The sequence below is a fragment of the Lindgomyces ingoldianus genome (assembly GCF_010093535.1).
Source record: "Lindgomyces ingoldianus strain ATCC 200398 unplaced genomic scaffold BDR25scaffold_21, whole genome shotgun sequence".
Taxonomy (NCBI): Eukaryota; Fungi; Ascomycota; class Dothideomycetes; order Pleosporales; family Lindgomycetaceae; genus Lindgomyces; species Lindgomyces ingoldianus.
Genome location: NW_022985182.1, coordinates 487,585 through 502,002, shown reverse-complemented (window position 1 = coordinate 502,002; position 14,418 = coordinate 487,585). Strand labels below are relative to the sequence as shown.

Sequence of the window (14,418 nt, the reverse complement as noted above, 5' to 3'; positions counted from 1 at the left end):
TAAACGCGAGCTGTTGGTGGTGGTTGCGCACGGGAGGAAATGGTGAGGTTCAGCGGGGCAGATTATGATTGGCCGGTTGGATTTTCGGGGGAAGCTTGACAACAATCGAGCATGGGCCATGGCATTACACCACCTCTATATTACCGCTGTACAATACATACGCACAAGCCTATTCCCATAACGATATGATTCTACTCTACAAGACGAATTATTTCTTCCCTCCACCTTCTCTTATAAGCCGAAGCCGAAGCTCAAGTAGGGGCTAGTCCAGGTGGTGTGCTTATCGGAGATTCATCCTATTTCTTCGCCTTTGTGAAGGACTGCGTGTTTGTATCAAGACGGGAGGAGAAGAACGACTGCCTGTTCGCTTCATGCGCATTAAATCCTTCTTGAGTGGTGCTAGGCCTGGCTTCTAATTCATTCTTCGTTGTGGAAGGGGGAGTACGTGAGGCAGCGAAAGTAGAGTAAGGTGGTGATATGGTCCTCTGCGACAGAGTTGCTCCCTCAACAACACCGAAACTTGACTTATCACCCTTAAGTCCGGATCCATCTTTGCCCAAGGAAGAAGGCTGCAAACCTCTTCCCAACTTTTTACGCGACAAAGCTGCGAGGCTGATCTCCCTAATCCTGTCCATAATCATAGTGCTGTTCCCTTGGGGCCCCATTTTATTTCCGTTTGTCGAAGGTTCATCCTGATCTGATGAAAAGGGAAGTTCTAACTTGTCACCCCGATTCGCAAATTCCTCAGAACCAGGCTCATTATCCTGCACCTCGTCGTCGTGCAGGATACCATCAAGTGTCGGATGCCCCACCATTCCCTCGAGTAAGCGTTTCCTGTTTCCCTTAGGTTCCCGCAAAAGAGGCTTTCCCCATATTCGATTCACTTCACGTACGTATTCTTCATACGGTATGGGGTTAAGTCGCTTTATGATCCTATTCTCAAGCTTGTTTGACTGAACGACCCTGCCGATAGACCTGTTCAGCCTTCCTCGGTTAAAGAGGAGTTTTAATTGCTGCTGTAGAGCCTTGACCACAATGGTCGGGTTCACGTAAAGTCCGGCATCACGAAGCTTGACAACTGTCTGCAGTCCAACGCTCCAATGCAAGTGTGTAAGGACACCCTTTTTGAGAAATCGTTTACGGTAGTGCTTCGCTGGTCTCACCGAAGAGAACATGGTCTGCTCGAGTGGAGTGTTCGGCAGAAGCCCAGCCTTGAAGCCCCAAATAATCAATGCTTGGAGGAAGGCAGGTGAGAATAGCTGACGAAGTGGATGTGACGGGCTAGCCTGACTAATGAAGGGAGGCGTGTTGAAGTAGAGGAGCGGATGATGAAATGTTTGGCGCATCTTAGCCATTGCAGCATCCAAGAAAGGCGACTTTTGGATATCGGCAAATCTTGGGTTGTCTCTGTTGGCATACCAGGAGAAAAGCCAATAAATAAGTCGCCTTTGTTCCCGAACACGTCCAAGCATCCCGTAGCGGCGAAGTATTTCCTTCCAATCTCGAGGGCTTACGTAGCCTATCCCAGACTCTAGAATCATCATGTAATTACGTGCAACAAAGCGAACGTCGTCAAATCTGCCACTTGAAGATGTGCCCGGCCTTCGTCCAGGTTGCCGGCGCCGGAGTATGCTTTGAATCGCCAGTGTGGATTCTCGTGTAACAAAAATATCGTTTGCCCGCATATCCTCCAGGATGTGAATAATTTGATTCGGATACCCTTGCCTAAGACGTGCCTGGAGAAGAAGATTCCAGGATTCGCCACGAGGATCGTTATAGAAAAGAGTCAGGATGGCGAGGGTCCGATGAGCCTGGGTCCAGTCCATTTGCTCTAGATAATGATCAAGAAGCCTTCTCTGAAGGCTTAAGTCTTCTAAGACGTCCGGGTGCTGATCACTACCTAGGAGGCTTTGTACCAAATGGAAATTCTTTTCCATGGTGAATTTCTCAAGGGCGAGTGAGAAGACGCAAGGCTTGATGTCAATTCCAGCTTCTTTGAGCTCCCTAAAGCGTTGTGGTAACTCACTCAAAGGCTCCGTCCTCAACCCCATCATTCGTAAAGCGATTGGGCCTATTTCATTCACCCTGATCATCGAGAGGCCCCTGATGATTGATGCTGGCCCGAATGCCTTGGTAGCAAACAATCGAGCGCAAAAAGGGTCTTCAAACCTTACTGGTTCGATGTCCCGTCCAAGAAGTTTGCGCAGAAGCTGTTCGTTGTACCTCTGAGAATTAGGTTGGGCCTCACCTTTGGTTAGAAGAGGCCTGTAATTTGCCACTATCGGCTCTTTATATATCGGTCGGCCGTTCCGCATCATAGGCCGAGCAGTATCCGCGGCCATAGCATAATCTGACGAGGACTCAGCTAAGAACAATTGAACAACCGGATGAGATCGGGCAGATGGCGAGGGGGTATCACTTCGCTGGAAGCAGAGTATATGCCAATGGCGAGCGAGAGAAATCCGGCTTTGGTTGCAAAAAGGGATCACCATGTCATCGTACAAGTTCCTCTCGTTACTGGTCCTGTATATTTCGGCAAATGCTTCAAGAGATTTGGCCGACAAGGTGGTTGTCGCCAATTGCGTCAAGTATCGCAGGGGAAGATTCCGCAATCTTAGTTTGACTATCATTAGGTGGTGATATTTCAACGCCCTATCTGGATGTCGTGGAAGCCAATATGCCATGCACATCTGGTATAAACGTGCGTAACTCTGGCCGGAGCTTCTTTGCAAATGTGCGGCATGATCTAGGACCGGTATCACAAGATCAGGGTTCTTGATGAATGTTGACCAGAGATACTCGGCGTCTCTAGTGTTCGAAGTCGGGAGGTCGAATCCACGACGGGCCATGCCCAGCCATATATCACGGATGCCATCAAGTCCATAGACTCTCTCCCGATATTGCAGCAGTTCTCTCCAAAGCCCAATTTTTGCAAACCCATGCGCTTTGTCAATTTTTCTCCAAGTACTGATGCCCGGTTCGTTGACATTGGACTCTTCGTCAACGTCGGGTTTCGCTCGGCCTAGGGAAATCCGTGGTTCCAATGAAGGCCATTGTTGTTTCCGTATCCTCAGCTTCGGCAACGACAGGTCTGAAGAGTAAGCGCGGCAACGATGCTTCGATTGGCAGCAATTGATAGCGGGAATCCAAGTTGGAGGGAGCTCATGGGCATGGACGAGAGCTCGAAGGGCTCGTAACGCAGGCGGGCTGGCAAGGAGCCTGTCCAAGGCCGTTGGCATGAAATTTTTCAAAAGGCTGCAGTCGTCGAATCCATTAGCAATGGTAGAGATGGGGACGACGTCGCAGCGGATGACCTCGATAATTTCTTGCCCATGAAGCTCGTGAGCGCGGGCTGACTAAGGGCTTGGCACCTGTCGCCTCATCCGGGATCAGTCGATGCTTCACTTCACTTCGACCGACACCCACCCGCAAACTTCCAATTGCCCCTCCGAACCGCCCGCAACCACTCTCTGCTCTTCACAATGGCCGGGTAGGTCCTCCACACACCTTGTAGACTTAGACACGGCTCCATACGCTCTGCCCATCATTCCCTTCGTCCCATCGCAATTCGCTCATGGCTCGGCACTGACGCTCAACAGCTGGCTCTACCGCGAGAACCGCGTTCCCCACTACCAACGGTATATGCAAAAGAATGACGGACTAAGGCTGTGGGAGAAGGTACGTCAGGTCACTCGTCAAGGGTCTAGGGAACAATCACATAGGCTCGACCCGAAGCAGGCCAGCTCGGATGCTTGATTTTGAGCTCCCAGCTGCCGGAAATTCTGGATGCAACTCCATAACTGACGTGACTCTTTCCTAGTCCCGAGGCAAATACCTGATCCCAGCGTACAAGGTCATCCTCTTCGGCAGCTTCGGTGCTAGCATGTTCATGATGACCCGCATGCTCCTTGTACGTCTTCCTCGATCTGATCGGCGCAGAGATTGCGTCCTAATGTCTGTATGCAGGGCCACAAGACTTGGTTCGGCAAGGGCTAAAGCTTCAATTGGTGATGGGTCAGCCAGCGCGCTAAGAGGGGCATGGGAGGGCATCGTGACTACCTACTTGTACAAACAGCCAACAGAGTCAGGATTGAATCAGAAAATATATTTTCGTTTATTCGAGATACACGACCTTGCATGGCCGAGGCTTTATCTTGCTCACGGTGACACCGGTGCTGCAAGGCGATGATGTCAGGAACTACTTATCATCCCTTGCTCCGAAAAGTAGATCAAGCTTGCATCTGGGCACAATAGGAACGCCTACAGCTATATAAGCCATTCGAACGATTCGAACGATTTCTTTTCCAATTGATATTACGGATTATATGTCATGAAAATCAAGCTCCCCCGTGCAGCTCCGCCTGATTGGTGTTAGCTCCCGCGCCGAGCTCGAAAACTGACGTTGGCGAGCCGAATTCCTACTCCAGCCACGGCGCACTCTCCACAACATCACTACACATTCACTTGTGTTGACAAGATTGCGCTATGGCCGACTTCGTGAAAGGGCTCTTTGGAAGCCAGCAACCAGCCCAGGCTCCCGTAGCTGGCGATGATGGTATGTAGCCTCAATTCCGACAACTGGGCTCGCGGTTTGCGACCGTCTCGTAGCCAGCCTGCTCCTGTCGCAATTGCATTGTACTTCGCTCCTTGGTGGCGCAAGCGCCGATTTATTTAGGATAGAGGCGCTGCAACTGAATCTACTGCATCGCCTTCTGCACTGTCAATTCCTAGCGCTAATATATGTTGCAACCAGACTTCGCCGACTTCGCAGGCGCTCCTTCCCCCGAACCCGCCTCCCTCGACGCCTTCACAACCGACTCTGCACAACCCTCATCTGCTACCTCCACGGTCGGCCAAGTGCCCTACACAAAATGGTACCGGGTGTGGGAGCGCACGACGCTCGATGACTTCAAAACTGAGATGTACATCCTGCCCTTCATCATCCTGGTCGTCGCCGTGCATCTCTGGGGAACGTCCAAGAACCGCAAAAAAGCCACGCACTGGATGAAATCCCACGCGCCCGTGCTACAGCAAGAGTTTGCGCAAGTTGGGTATATTCGTCCGCAGGCCAGTGTCGATGATGTGAGTGCTATGGGGTTGATGCAGGCGACGGAGAAGGCGAAGAAGGATGCTGTGAGTGTGGAGAATATGTTGAGGGAGAAGAAGGCGGGTGAGTATATGACATATGCGACTGGACGGCAGAATATTGCCTTCATAGACTTCAAGGTCACGCTTGCGAAGAGGTATAATCCTCTAATGCGGCTGGGAGAGTCCCTTGTAGGACTCTTCTTTGAGAGTATGCCGGCCCCTGAGGAGAGAATGGAGGCTACTAGCTATGTGTTTGATGGCAGGGAGGCGCTGATCGCGCCGGGTTTTGGGAAAGGAGAGGAGAAGAAGAGTGTGCCGAAGAGCACTTTTGATGGATTCGTCTGGGCTGTCGTTCATAAGGATCTCATGAAGCGGCTCAGGGAGGATCGCTATGATCTCTCTCTCACCACGACCAAGGACCACGCTAAACTGCCCGTCTGGACCACTGTTATGAGCGAGAACGCTGAGATCACGGACACGCTTCTCACGCCCGAGCTAATCAAAGCTATCACGGAAGCAGGCGATAGGTTCGAAGCCTTAGTTGTCAGCGACCAGCCCATGGACCAACCAAAGAAGTAGGCCCCAAAAAACTCTTCCCCCTGTGCAATGCCCACTAACACCCCGCTCACAGACTCGATGACACCGTGCCCAAAAAACGCATCTCCCTCTCACTCAAACTCCTCCCCTCCACCACCCCCTATACGCCCACCCTCCCCCTCTTCTCCTACTTCATCCGCATGCCCGACCAACTCGTCTCCGTCGGCCGTTTCCGCCCAGAGGCCATGCGTCGCATCAAGCAGACACGCGAAGAGCAGATCGCGAAGATCAGGAAGCTAGACGATGACGAGAAAGCCGAGGAACGGAAGCTGAAAGGCGATAAGGAGAAGAAGGAGAAAAGGGATCAGATGCTGGGGCGGATGACAGCGGAGGAGCAGAGGAAGTATTTGGAGAAGGAGAGGGAGAGGGAGGGAAAGAGGAGAGAGAAGAAGAAGACCGTTAAGGCATAGGCGCGTATGTAACGGATATTTATTTTGCGGTTTGGGGCTGAGAACGTGTTTATGGGTTGGAAGTTTTGGCGAAGGGGTTGGAGACCAGAGCTTTGAGGAGATATGTGTGAGTGTGTTTCGTTCGAAATTGTACATTTAGATTATTATGTTGACTACCCTACTATGACAGTCAGACATCGGACAGTGTGAAAACCTGGAATAGCATAACAGTTAATCTTTTGTCCCTCAGCCAAACAGCTATATCCATGTGAATGTTCCATTCCAAGCCCGTTAACGTTAATCAAAATGGTATGTTTTGCACTGTAATAAACACAAATACGTGAAATAAGGACAGAAACTTGTATCTTGTATTCCCTTGCCTCTTCCTATAACTCTAGCAATGTCTCATGGATCGCATTTTTCCTGTTACTCTGCCAAGGTAGATGCATGTCAACATAAATTCCATACTCACTCACATTCGCTCGCATTTACTTATTTGTATTTAACTACTTATTTGCAGTCACTTACTCAGTCAATATTTGTTGCTTAACACAGTTCTGATTGAATCTATCATTGTCCACTCCTAGTAAGTGAACTAAAATCCATGGATCCGCTTACGAGCAAGTTCCCTTGCCAGTAAGCAAGCATACATGCCATGATAACCCCACATTACGAATCCTGATCAAGTTTGCTAATATGATGTGCCATACCAGGCAGAATCACAGCAGTCCCAAATGCTGTAGTGAGAGAGTGAGGAATGAAATGGAAAGGAAAGGAGATGTGGGGGTGCCTACTCCCAGTCCTCTCTATCGGTATCGTCATAATACCACTCCCAAGCCGAGGGGTCCTTATAATCAACCTCCTCCCCCTCCTCCTCCACTATCGACGGAGATGTAGTCGTAGTCGTGGTTGCAACTGTCGTCGTCGTTACTGCACCATCATCCATAACAACCGGCAGTTCCCCGGCAGCCACGTCCCCATCCCCATAACCCGCATTCTTCAACTCCTTACCCATCTGCCTTACATGACTCCAATCGTATGCATCCTCTCCAAGCGACCAAGCTACTACACCCCCAATCCCATACATCTTCACAATATCCTCAAACTTGCGCGCAATCAATGCTGGCGTGTCCCACGTCCAAAACAAATTCTCATTAGCGTCGAAATAATACTGACCGCCCGCTACCTCGTCACAGACGCCGTTCTTCATAGCGCGCTGCCATGAGCCTGCGACATCAGAATCAGTGCACCCAGTGCCGAAGGCATGTTGACATGCGCCGCTGCAGTGCTGTGGCGAGAAACCGCAGTTCCCGTATTGCGAACAACAGCCCGTGGCGCACTTAGTCATTTTTTCAGGCCCGCATGTGCCGTCTATAGACACGGTTAACTTGCTTACATCCACGGGCTCCATGTGTGCTTTCTCGAAGGTCCAAGCGCCAGATGTGAGGGCGTCTTCGCCGGTTGTTGGGTTTTCGGCGGAAACGAGAGCACAGCCGAGAGGCTGGTTGGTGCAGTCTCCGGCGGTCGTGAAGTATTTAGCGTAGTAGGCGAAGCCGAGATTAAGCTTGTCGGCGGGAGCGCCGAGGGCGAGGTAGTTTTCGATGACTTGGCGGGCTCCTTCGACTGAAGTGTGGTGCCCGGTTTTGGTGTCTCGTCGGTTGAGGAGGTCGTAGGACATGACCTGGGGTACATCAGTTGTGTTTGTATTACATTGAGAGGTGTGGTTACTTACGTTGATGTAGTTGACAGGTGCCCAGATCTGAGGGGCATTCTCTTTGGTATAGGCAATCATATCAATTTCCTTTCCAGGAACGGCGATAGACAGGAGTTTTTCTTTGCCAATAGCTGAACGGACGGCAGTAAGGAGCTTAGGGAAAGCTGTGATCTCTCCAACTTTCTCGGGATTTGGGTGTTGCTTGTAGTCCATGCCATTACCGCCCGGATACTCCCAGTCAATGTCTAAGTAAGCGTTAAATACCATTGCACACTCAAGGATAGACTATTATCGACACTTACCAATACCATCAGCGCCAGTATTTTGAAGCATAGTCTGAACATTGTTTGCGAAAGTGGTCATCGCTGTCTCACTGACCACAGCCTGCGAGAATCCCACAGTGTCTCCCCAACCGCCAATAGCGATCATGACTTTGGCATTCGGAAACTCGGACCGAATCGTCGAAATAGGGACCTTGGGTTGGAAGCTCCAAGTTGCATTGGCCATAGCAAATGCCAGAACGACATGGTCGACTCCAGCTCGATCCACTGGAGCAGTTGGACGGGTTGGGTGCCATCTAAACAATTTGTAAGTATTGTACTCATGAAGCAAGATAGTAGAAGCGACTTACTCATCAGCATACATGACAAAGCGAGCGCTAGCTGGTGCAGTGAGGAAGAGGGGCGCAACAAGCGCCAGCGAAGGGAAGCGCATGGTTGCAATAAATGATGAGAGTTATGTCTAGGAAGCTACAATGGTGTAAAGAGAGGGGGTTGGAGCGAAGGTGGAGGTGTTTAGAACGGAATGAGTGTTGGCGTGTGGATTTTATACGGCATTCCACAGTCGCGACTTCCAAAGAGTGACGTAGGTAGCTCCTGACCTGGCAGGGACGACCAGTGAACCTGTAGAAGTCGCGCTAATGAGCTCTTGTGTATGGCACAAGAGCCTTATAAATTTCTGCCAAAGCAGTGACCGGGAAACCACAGCGCCACATTTTCTCGATAAAGGGGGTGAGCAAGGAGATCTTCGTCTTTCTGATCCAGGTCCCGGAGGTGGTGAAACAGGGAACGCCTTTTGCTTTGCGTTGTCCCATTTGTATATGGCATGACTACCGCAAAGCATCACGTCCGGATGTCAGTAGACCTGGAATGAAGCCGGGTTAAGCTCCAAATCCCTGCGCCCAACCCTCTCACTTGCAGCGCGTGAGGAGAGCTGTGATACCTCCTTCTTGTAGAGATTCAAGACCAATCGAAGCACAGGCAGACACACCTCTTGTATTAGTCTCATAGAAGTCTTTTCTGCTCGATTGAAACGCACCATTGAACTTAGATGCTGGACCTTAACTTGACGGCTGTCAATCGGGCGTCTATGGCTTCAGCGCAAGCCCACCGCCACATATCAGCCTCATTGTTCGTTAGTGACGGATACGGTGGGTGCAGAGACTAGACTTGACGAATCCAAAGTTGGTGTTACATGTACACCTCGATTCGACATCGCAAAATGGAACAGTGGGGATATAGAGCACAAACGGAGTGCGTATCCAAACTGACAGTTCCAGATGACAATGCTTAGGCGTCGGTACCACCAATGGCTGCGGTGATTCAGGAGATCTTGTGAGTTTCAGCCAGGTACGGTGTGGATGCAGACTGGTGCACTGCATTCGGTTGGTTTGCTAAATGTATCAACGGTACTGTGTAACGTTTCTCGACCATAGCGGCTAGAAAAGTGAGCCGAATGCCAAAGGCAAAATTGAATACTGATAGCTCACCGTTTTCTATGCAGAGTGTACCACGTTCCCGTTCCCCAAGCTTGTGGACATCATATATGCCTGGCGTCTGCGTTCGATGGGGCGAGAGTTGCAGGTTTCTCTCAGCCTTAGGCTTCGGTTGATATAAGATCCACTTGAAATCCCCTAACATCCTGGCTCCTGACCGATACAAAAGGCCACTGAGGACACAGAACCGGGAGGGTCGAAAGACGAGACTACTAAATGGAAATCAAATCCGGGTGAAGTGTAGGAGGACCCCTTGGTGACAATCCAACGGTGCAAGTGCCACTCCAGGCGTTCCTTGGGTATTTGGGGAGAAGTTGGAGTTTATGTGAAGAACTGGTGTGGAGAAAGGCAGAAAGAAAGAGTAGATCTAATCCGATATCTATCCAGCGAACGTACCTCCCGCCTTGAGGAACAGCCGACTGCAAATCTAGCAATACCTGCAGCGGGTATTCTTGGCCTCAAACTGCAAAACGGAACAATCTTCTACAGCAAAAATGAGGGGAACAGTAAAAATAATCGCCTCACATGGCAGAAACTCTTTTTAAGTCCCCGTAGTTCTCAAGGGGTCGACGGCCTTCACTGTCTCTGCCACCATAAATCAAAAATTAACTTTACCGACACCACCTTACTGGAACCTATGAGACACACACTCAATGAAATTGTATAGTTACTGAAGTAACTTGAAGGTGGCCTTGAAACTAGAAGGATTGTCTGACTTCAACTTCATGAGATAACGAAGGCCGTTCGTGGCTTAGATAGGTTGCTTCCGGATATGGTAAAGGCCGCGACGCTGAAGTTCTGATTCGCGATGTGGTGTTCCTGTACGCCCAATTGACGATCCTTTCATAGCACAAAGCCGAGAAGAACGGCTCCAGGATTATTGAGAGTCAAGGCGATAGGCCATGGGTGGGCCAAGTTGCTTTCAGGATCTGGTTATTTGCAAGCGAATCAATTGCATGTTTGGGTTTTGATCTATTGAATGGAGGATGACGGAAGTTGGCGAGGCTGAGGCTAAGTTGAAGAACGCCATTAACATCATCTGCAGAATTATTAGCATCATGCGACATAAAAGCAAATTGAGTACTTACACTCGTGTGAGATTCCAGCAGTATGGTTTCCAAGAGCACGAAGTATGACATTGCTCTGTTGCATACTGTCCACCTCATTCCCTTTCAGGATATTGTCAAACTCTCCGTTCAGGAAATAGCATAGGAAAGTGCTTAATTGGGGATGCCCGTCTCTGTTGAAGGAAAATAATAGGACAAGGGGGGGGATTTGGGACAGACACGCAACATCTAGTGGCTGGATCCTTGAGCGTTCGATCCTCGTTCCTCATTGCTTGGACAAGACATTTACGCCCTCCTGCAATGAAGACTTATTGCTCTCCGCAGCAATTGCAAATCTTCGCAAGGGTTGGCGAGATACGCGCCGTTGAGGGGCAATCGCACGCTTGAGCGACGACGATGACCGCTCCTATGCAGCATGGTTGCAGCCTCCAAATACCGCTCCGCTCTATGTGCATTGCTGAGGCTATGCTAGCACAGCGAGAATGGTTAGGAATTAATCTGGAGGTATTCATATCAAGATGGTCAGGAAATGTTTCAACGTGCACATATTCAAAACATCTGTCGAGTCATTCACGGATTCAAAGTGGTGTGTTGTCGGAATTCCGTCCATCCAATTCCCAACAACCAAAGTTGCAGCCACCACCTTGGCACTATTGCAGTCAAGGCGAATACATCGTGAGGCAGAATTGAGGTTGTGTGAAAGATCGTGATGTTCAGCGGAAGGATCATTACGCCCGATTAAGCTTTTGAGATCCAACGATTTTTTGAGTCTCAATTCCGCTTATCCCATTTGGGACTCAGTTTGCGCTCCCAATTGGTCCGCTCGTTCAAGAGGATTCCCGCCATCCCCCTTCGAGCCGCTTACAATCTGAGCCACGGCCGCATGCATGCAGGGTTTGTCACCCACAGGGCAGACTTCAGTTGGCCCTGAATACACTCAGTTCCTCTTGGGGGGCCTTTGATTCCTGATGCAGTATCAAAATCAGGAGAGGCCCACTGGTTCGCTCGTTCAATTGAACGAAGCACTGGAATTACAAGTCATCGAAATGGCACCGAACGGCAGCAAGAAGATACAAGTTCGGAAGAAGACGTGGAAACCGAAGACGAGGACTGGTTGTGTTACCTGCAGGTGAGTGGGAATTGAAGCTTTCTATTTACCGATTTGGGGGGGTGCTGCCATAATGCCGGGAAGCGGCGCGAGGCGTCAGACTTCCCGTGATATGCATGCTAATCGGTCCTCTTCGTACGAGAGACAGTGTACATAAATGGAGCGGAAGGCTCCTAAGAAACACTTCTAGAAATCGAATCCGCTGAACTCCTCAAAGCTAATGCTCGGTAGGATCCGAAGAGTAAAATGTGATGAAGCAAAGCCAGCATGTGACCGGTGTTCTTCCACGGGACGCAGATGCGATGGATACGCCACACCGACTCCTCCGCTTTCTCATCAAGTCGCTCTACCACACCAACGATCGCCCCTCTTTGTGGCGCCATCAGAATTCCAGCTGGGGTCCATCGATGAACAGCAGGCCTTCTTTTTCTATAGGCAGCACTCAGCATTTGAGCTCTCTGGATTCTTCGATTCTAGTTTCTGGCAGTTTGAAGTCCTTCAAGCGGCACATTCCAACCCGGCCGTAAGACATGCGGTGGTTGCTCTGGCCGCCATGCACCGAGTTTTCGTCGTCAGTCACATGCCCGTTGTGCCCGACGACGCATCAGACAAGCAATTGCGGTTTGCGTTGCAACAATGCAATCGATCCATTCAAGAAGTCATCAAATCACCCGCTCGGAAAACAATTGCGGATAAGATCAATATGATGACTTGTTGCATTCTGTTCGACTGCTTGGCTTGTATACAAGGCCATCAGAGCATCGCATTCGATCATCTCCGGAGCGGGTTGAAGATCCTTAAGGAGGTTGACGATGAATTGGCTGCCGGCATTCAGGACGGAACTGCGCATCCCGTATCTTTGAGTAGCCTCCGGACGATGTTTGTGGACATGGATACCCAGGTAAGAGGAGTAATGAGTGACGATGATCTTGTGAGCTGGGAGCCACAGCCGAAACGGGATCCTATTGTCCATCAGACTGCCTTCGTGGCATTCAGCCAAGCCCACTCCTACCTTGAAGCAATATTCAACGATCTCCTAGCGTTTGTACAGGATATGGACGTCAGACCCCCAACGAGTGACACCCAAGTCCAGGCAGCTCGTGTGGAGTTTAGGCGATTGCAGAGTCAGTATGAAGCCGGGAATAGGCTTTTGGAGGAATTTCTTTCCCTTCATCCGGCGACAGTCAGCACTGAATCAAGGATTGGAGTTGGACTTATTCAAACTCAGGTCAGAATTCTCCTGATTGCCCAGAAGTACTGCGAGGAAAGGAAGGAGATAGACTGGGATATTTTGGAGCCAGAATTCCAAGAGATACTTAGCCTCGCATGTGAGCTATTAGGAGCGGATCCAAACTGCACGCTGTCCTCTGGAGCTGTCCCTGAGGAATACTATAATTTTCCAGCGGATCGGGCCAGCACTCTGCCAACAATGTTCGCACGACCAGTATTTTCCTCCGGTTCTAAGCTGCTGTCAGGTTTGTGGCTAGCCTCAACTCGCTCGAGAAATCCAACTATGCGTCGGAAGGCCATTGGCCTGATGCTGGAATATCCTCGTCGAGAAGGGGTCTGGGACAGTATATTGGCGGGACGGATTGCCTGGGAACTTAATATGTTTGAGGAGTCCGCTCTAAATGGCGACTTATGCGAATTTCCAGAACAGTCTGCTCGAAACTTTCCGCAGACCTCGAATATACCCGAGTGCAACAGGGTCCGAGACGTTCTTATCACCTACACTGGCTTGCGGCGGGCGGATGTGGAATTTAGGAGTAAGAAGCAGTACGAAGAGGGAGAAAGGGGAATACTAAGACGGTTTGCCTGGTAAACGAAGGGACCAAAGGAGAGAGAGGCAACACTTACTCGCTTAGCGTAGCACAAAGTACATAGTATGGCGTACTGGAGCATAGCACCGATAGACTTGGCGTAGGGAAATGGTTCTTCACGATAACCTGTTGGTAGAGTAAAAGGGTTGTTAATAGGGTGCAAATTGTTCCACAAGCAAGATTCTAGGCACATCGGAGGTTGTCAATACCATTGAAGAGCTGATGCTGGACTTCTACCGTAGGGCTTTCGATGTTCATCAAATTCATCATATCCATCTTATCGAGGTTCGAAGTTGAACGATCTCAATCTGTCCGGTTTCTCCCAAGGTAACAGTTTGGATTCCTTCTTGCAGCGATTAGCATGCACGTCAGCTGCAAGGCGTTCACAAGTCCGGCGGGGGAGAACGGGTCGATGACGCGAAGTGCCGTCCAAGGCGGGCTTCTGGAACGCAGCCTTCAGCGGGGAGATGTTTCATCAAACCGTCCATCGCTCTTCCTGAGGCTGGCTCAGCGGGTCCCTTACCCACAGGTCGCAGAAAGGGCGGCAGGAGCGATGGTTGAGGATGAGGGATTAAACACGTGATCGGACCGTTTCATCCGGCTGGGAGGGAAAGGGAGCGGGCGATGGGCAGGAGAACCCTGCCTCCCAGCCATTCGATTTTTGCCGCGCAGAAAGCCATCTGCGAGCTCCGCCAGCGGCCGACCAATTGGCAGCGGGGGCCCATAATCGAGGAGGCTGGGGAGAGGCTGGGAGCTCCAGAGCTGGCGAGCAGCATGGACGGTCCTCAGCTGAGAAAATGCCTCTCCACAGAGCGTGCCGTGATGCACTATCGGCCGCTGCAGAAAAGGAGCGAGACGCGC

General features: G+C 50.5%; 4 protein-coding genes across 4 annotated transcripts; 2 read left to right on the top strand and 2 right to left on the bottom strand.

Annotated features, from left to right (window-relative positions):
• Positions 1-135: 135 nt before the first annotated feature.
• Positions 136-4,279, bottom strand: BDR25DRAFT_394350 (uncharacterized protein; the record flags this gene model as incomplete). The annotated part of the gene is made up of 8 exons (XM_033698299.1): positions 136-3,255; positions 3,300-3,371; positions 3,406-3,475; positions 3,525-3,660; positions 3,713-3,916; positions 3,973-4,027; positions 4,081-4,175; positions 4,250-4,279. 8 exons carry the CDS (start codon positions 4,277-4,279, stop codon positions 297-299), a joined length of 3,621 nt encoding a protein of 1,206 aa, XP_033546174.1. The 3' UTR covers positions 136-296.
• A 162-nt stretch (positions 4,280-4,441) lies between these two features.
• BDR25DRAFT_288839 (DUF1682-domain-containing protein) lies at positions 4,442-6,298 on the top strand. Its single transcript, XM_033688415.1, has 3 exons — positions 4,442-4,555; positions 4,754-5,663; positions 5,720-6,298. The coding sequence occupies exons 1-3, from the start codon at positions 4,486-4,488 to the stop codon at positions 6,093-6,095; spliced, it is 1,356 nt and encodes a 451-aa protein (XP_033546173.1). The 5' UTR covers positions 4,442-4,485; the 3' UTR covers positions 6,096-6,298.
• Positions 6,299-7,056: 758 nt separating this feature from the next.
• BDR25DRAFT_191188 (glycoside hydrolase) lies at positions 7,057-8,502 on the bottom strand (the record flags this gene model as incomplete). Its single annotated transcript, XM_033684284.1, has 4 exons — positions 7,057-7,755; positions 7,807-8,033; positions 8,091-8,365; positions 8,420-8,502. Coding segments are annotated over 4 exons (1,284 nt in total), but the record flags the coding sequence as incomplete, so codon positions are not given.
• A 3,087-nt stretch (positions 8,503-11,589) lies between these two features.
• On the top strand, positions 11,590-13,818 carry BDR25DRAFT_48249 (uncharacterized protein). The gene is made up of 2 exons (XM_033698641.1): positions 11,590-11,758; positions 11,969-13,818. The coding sequence occupies exons 1-2, from the start codon at positions 11,598-11,600 to the stop codon at positions 13,557-13,559; spliced, it is 1,752 nt and encodes a 583-aa protein (XP_033546171.1). The 5' UTR covers positions 11,590-11,597; the 3' UTR covers positions 13,560-13,818.
• The last annotated feature ends 600 nt before the right edge of the window (positions 13,819-14,418 follow it).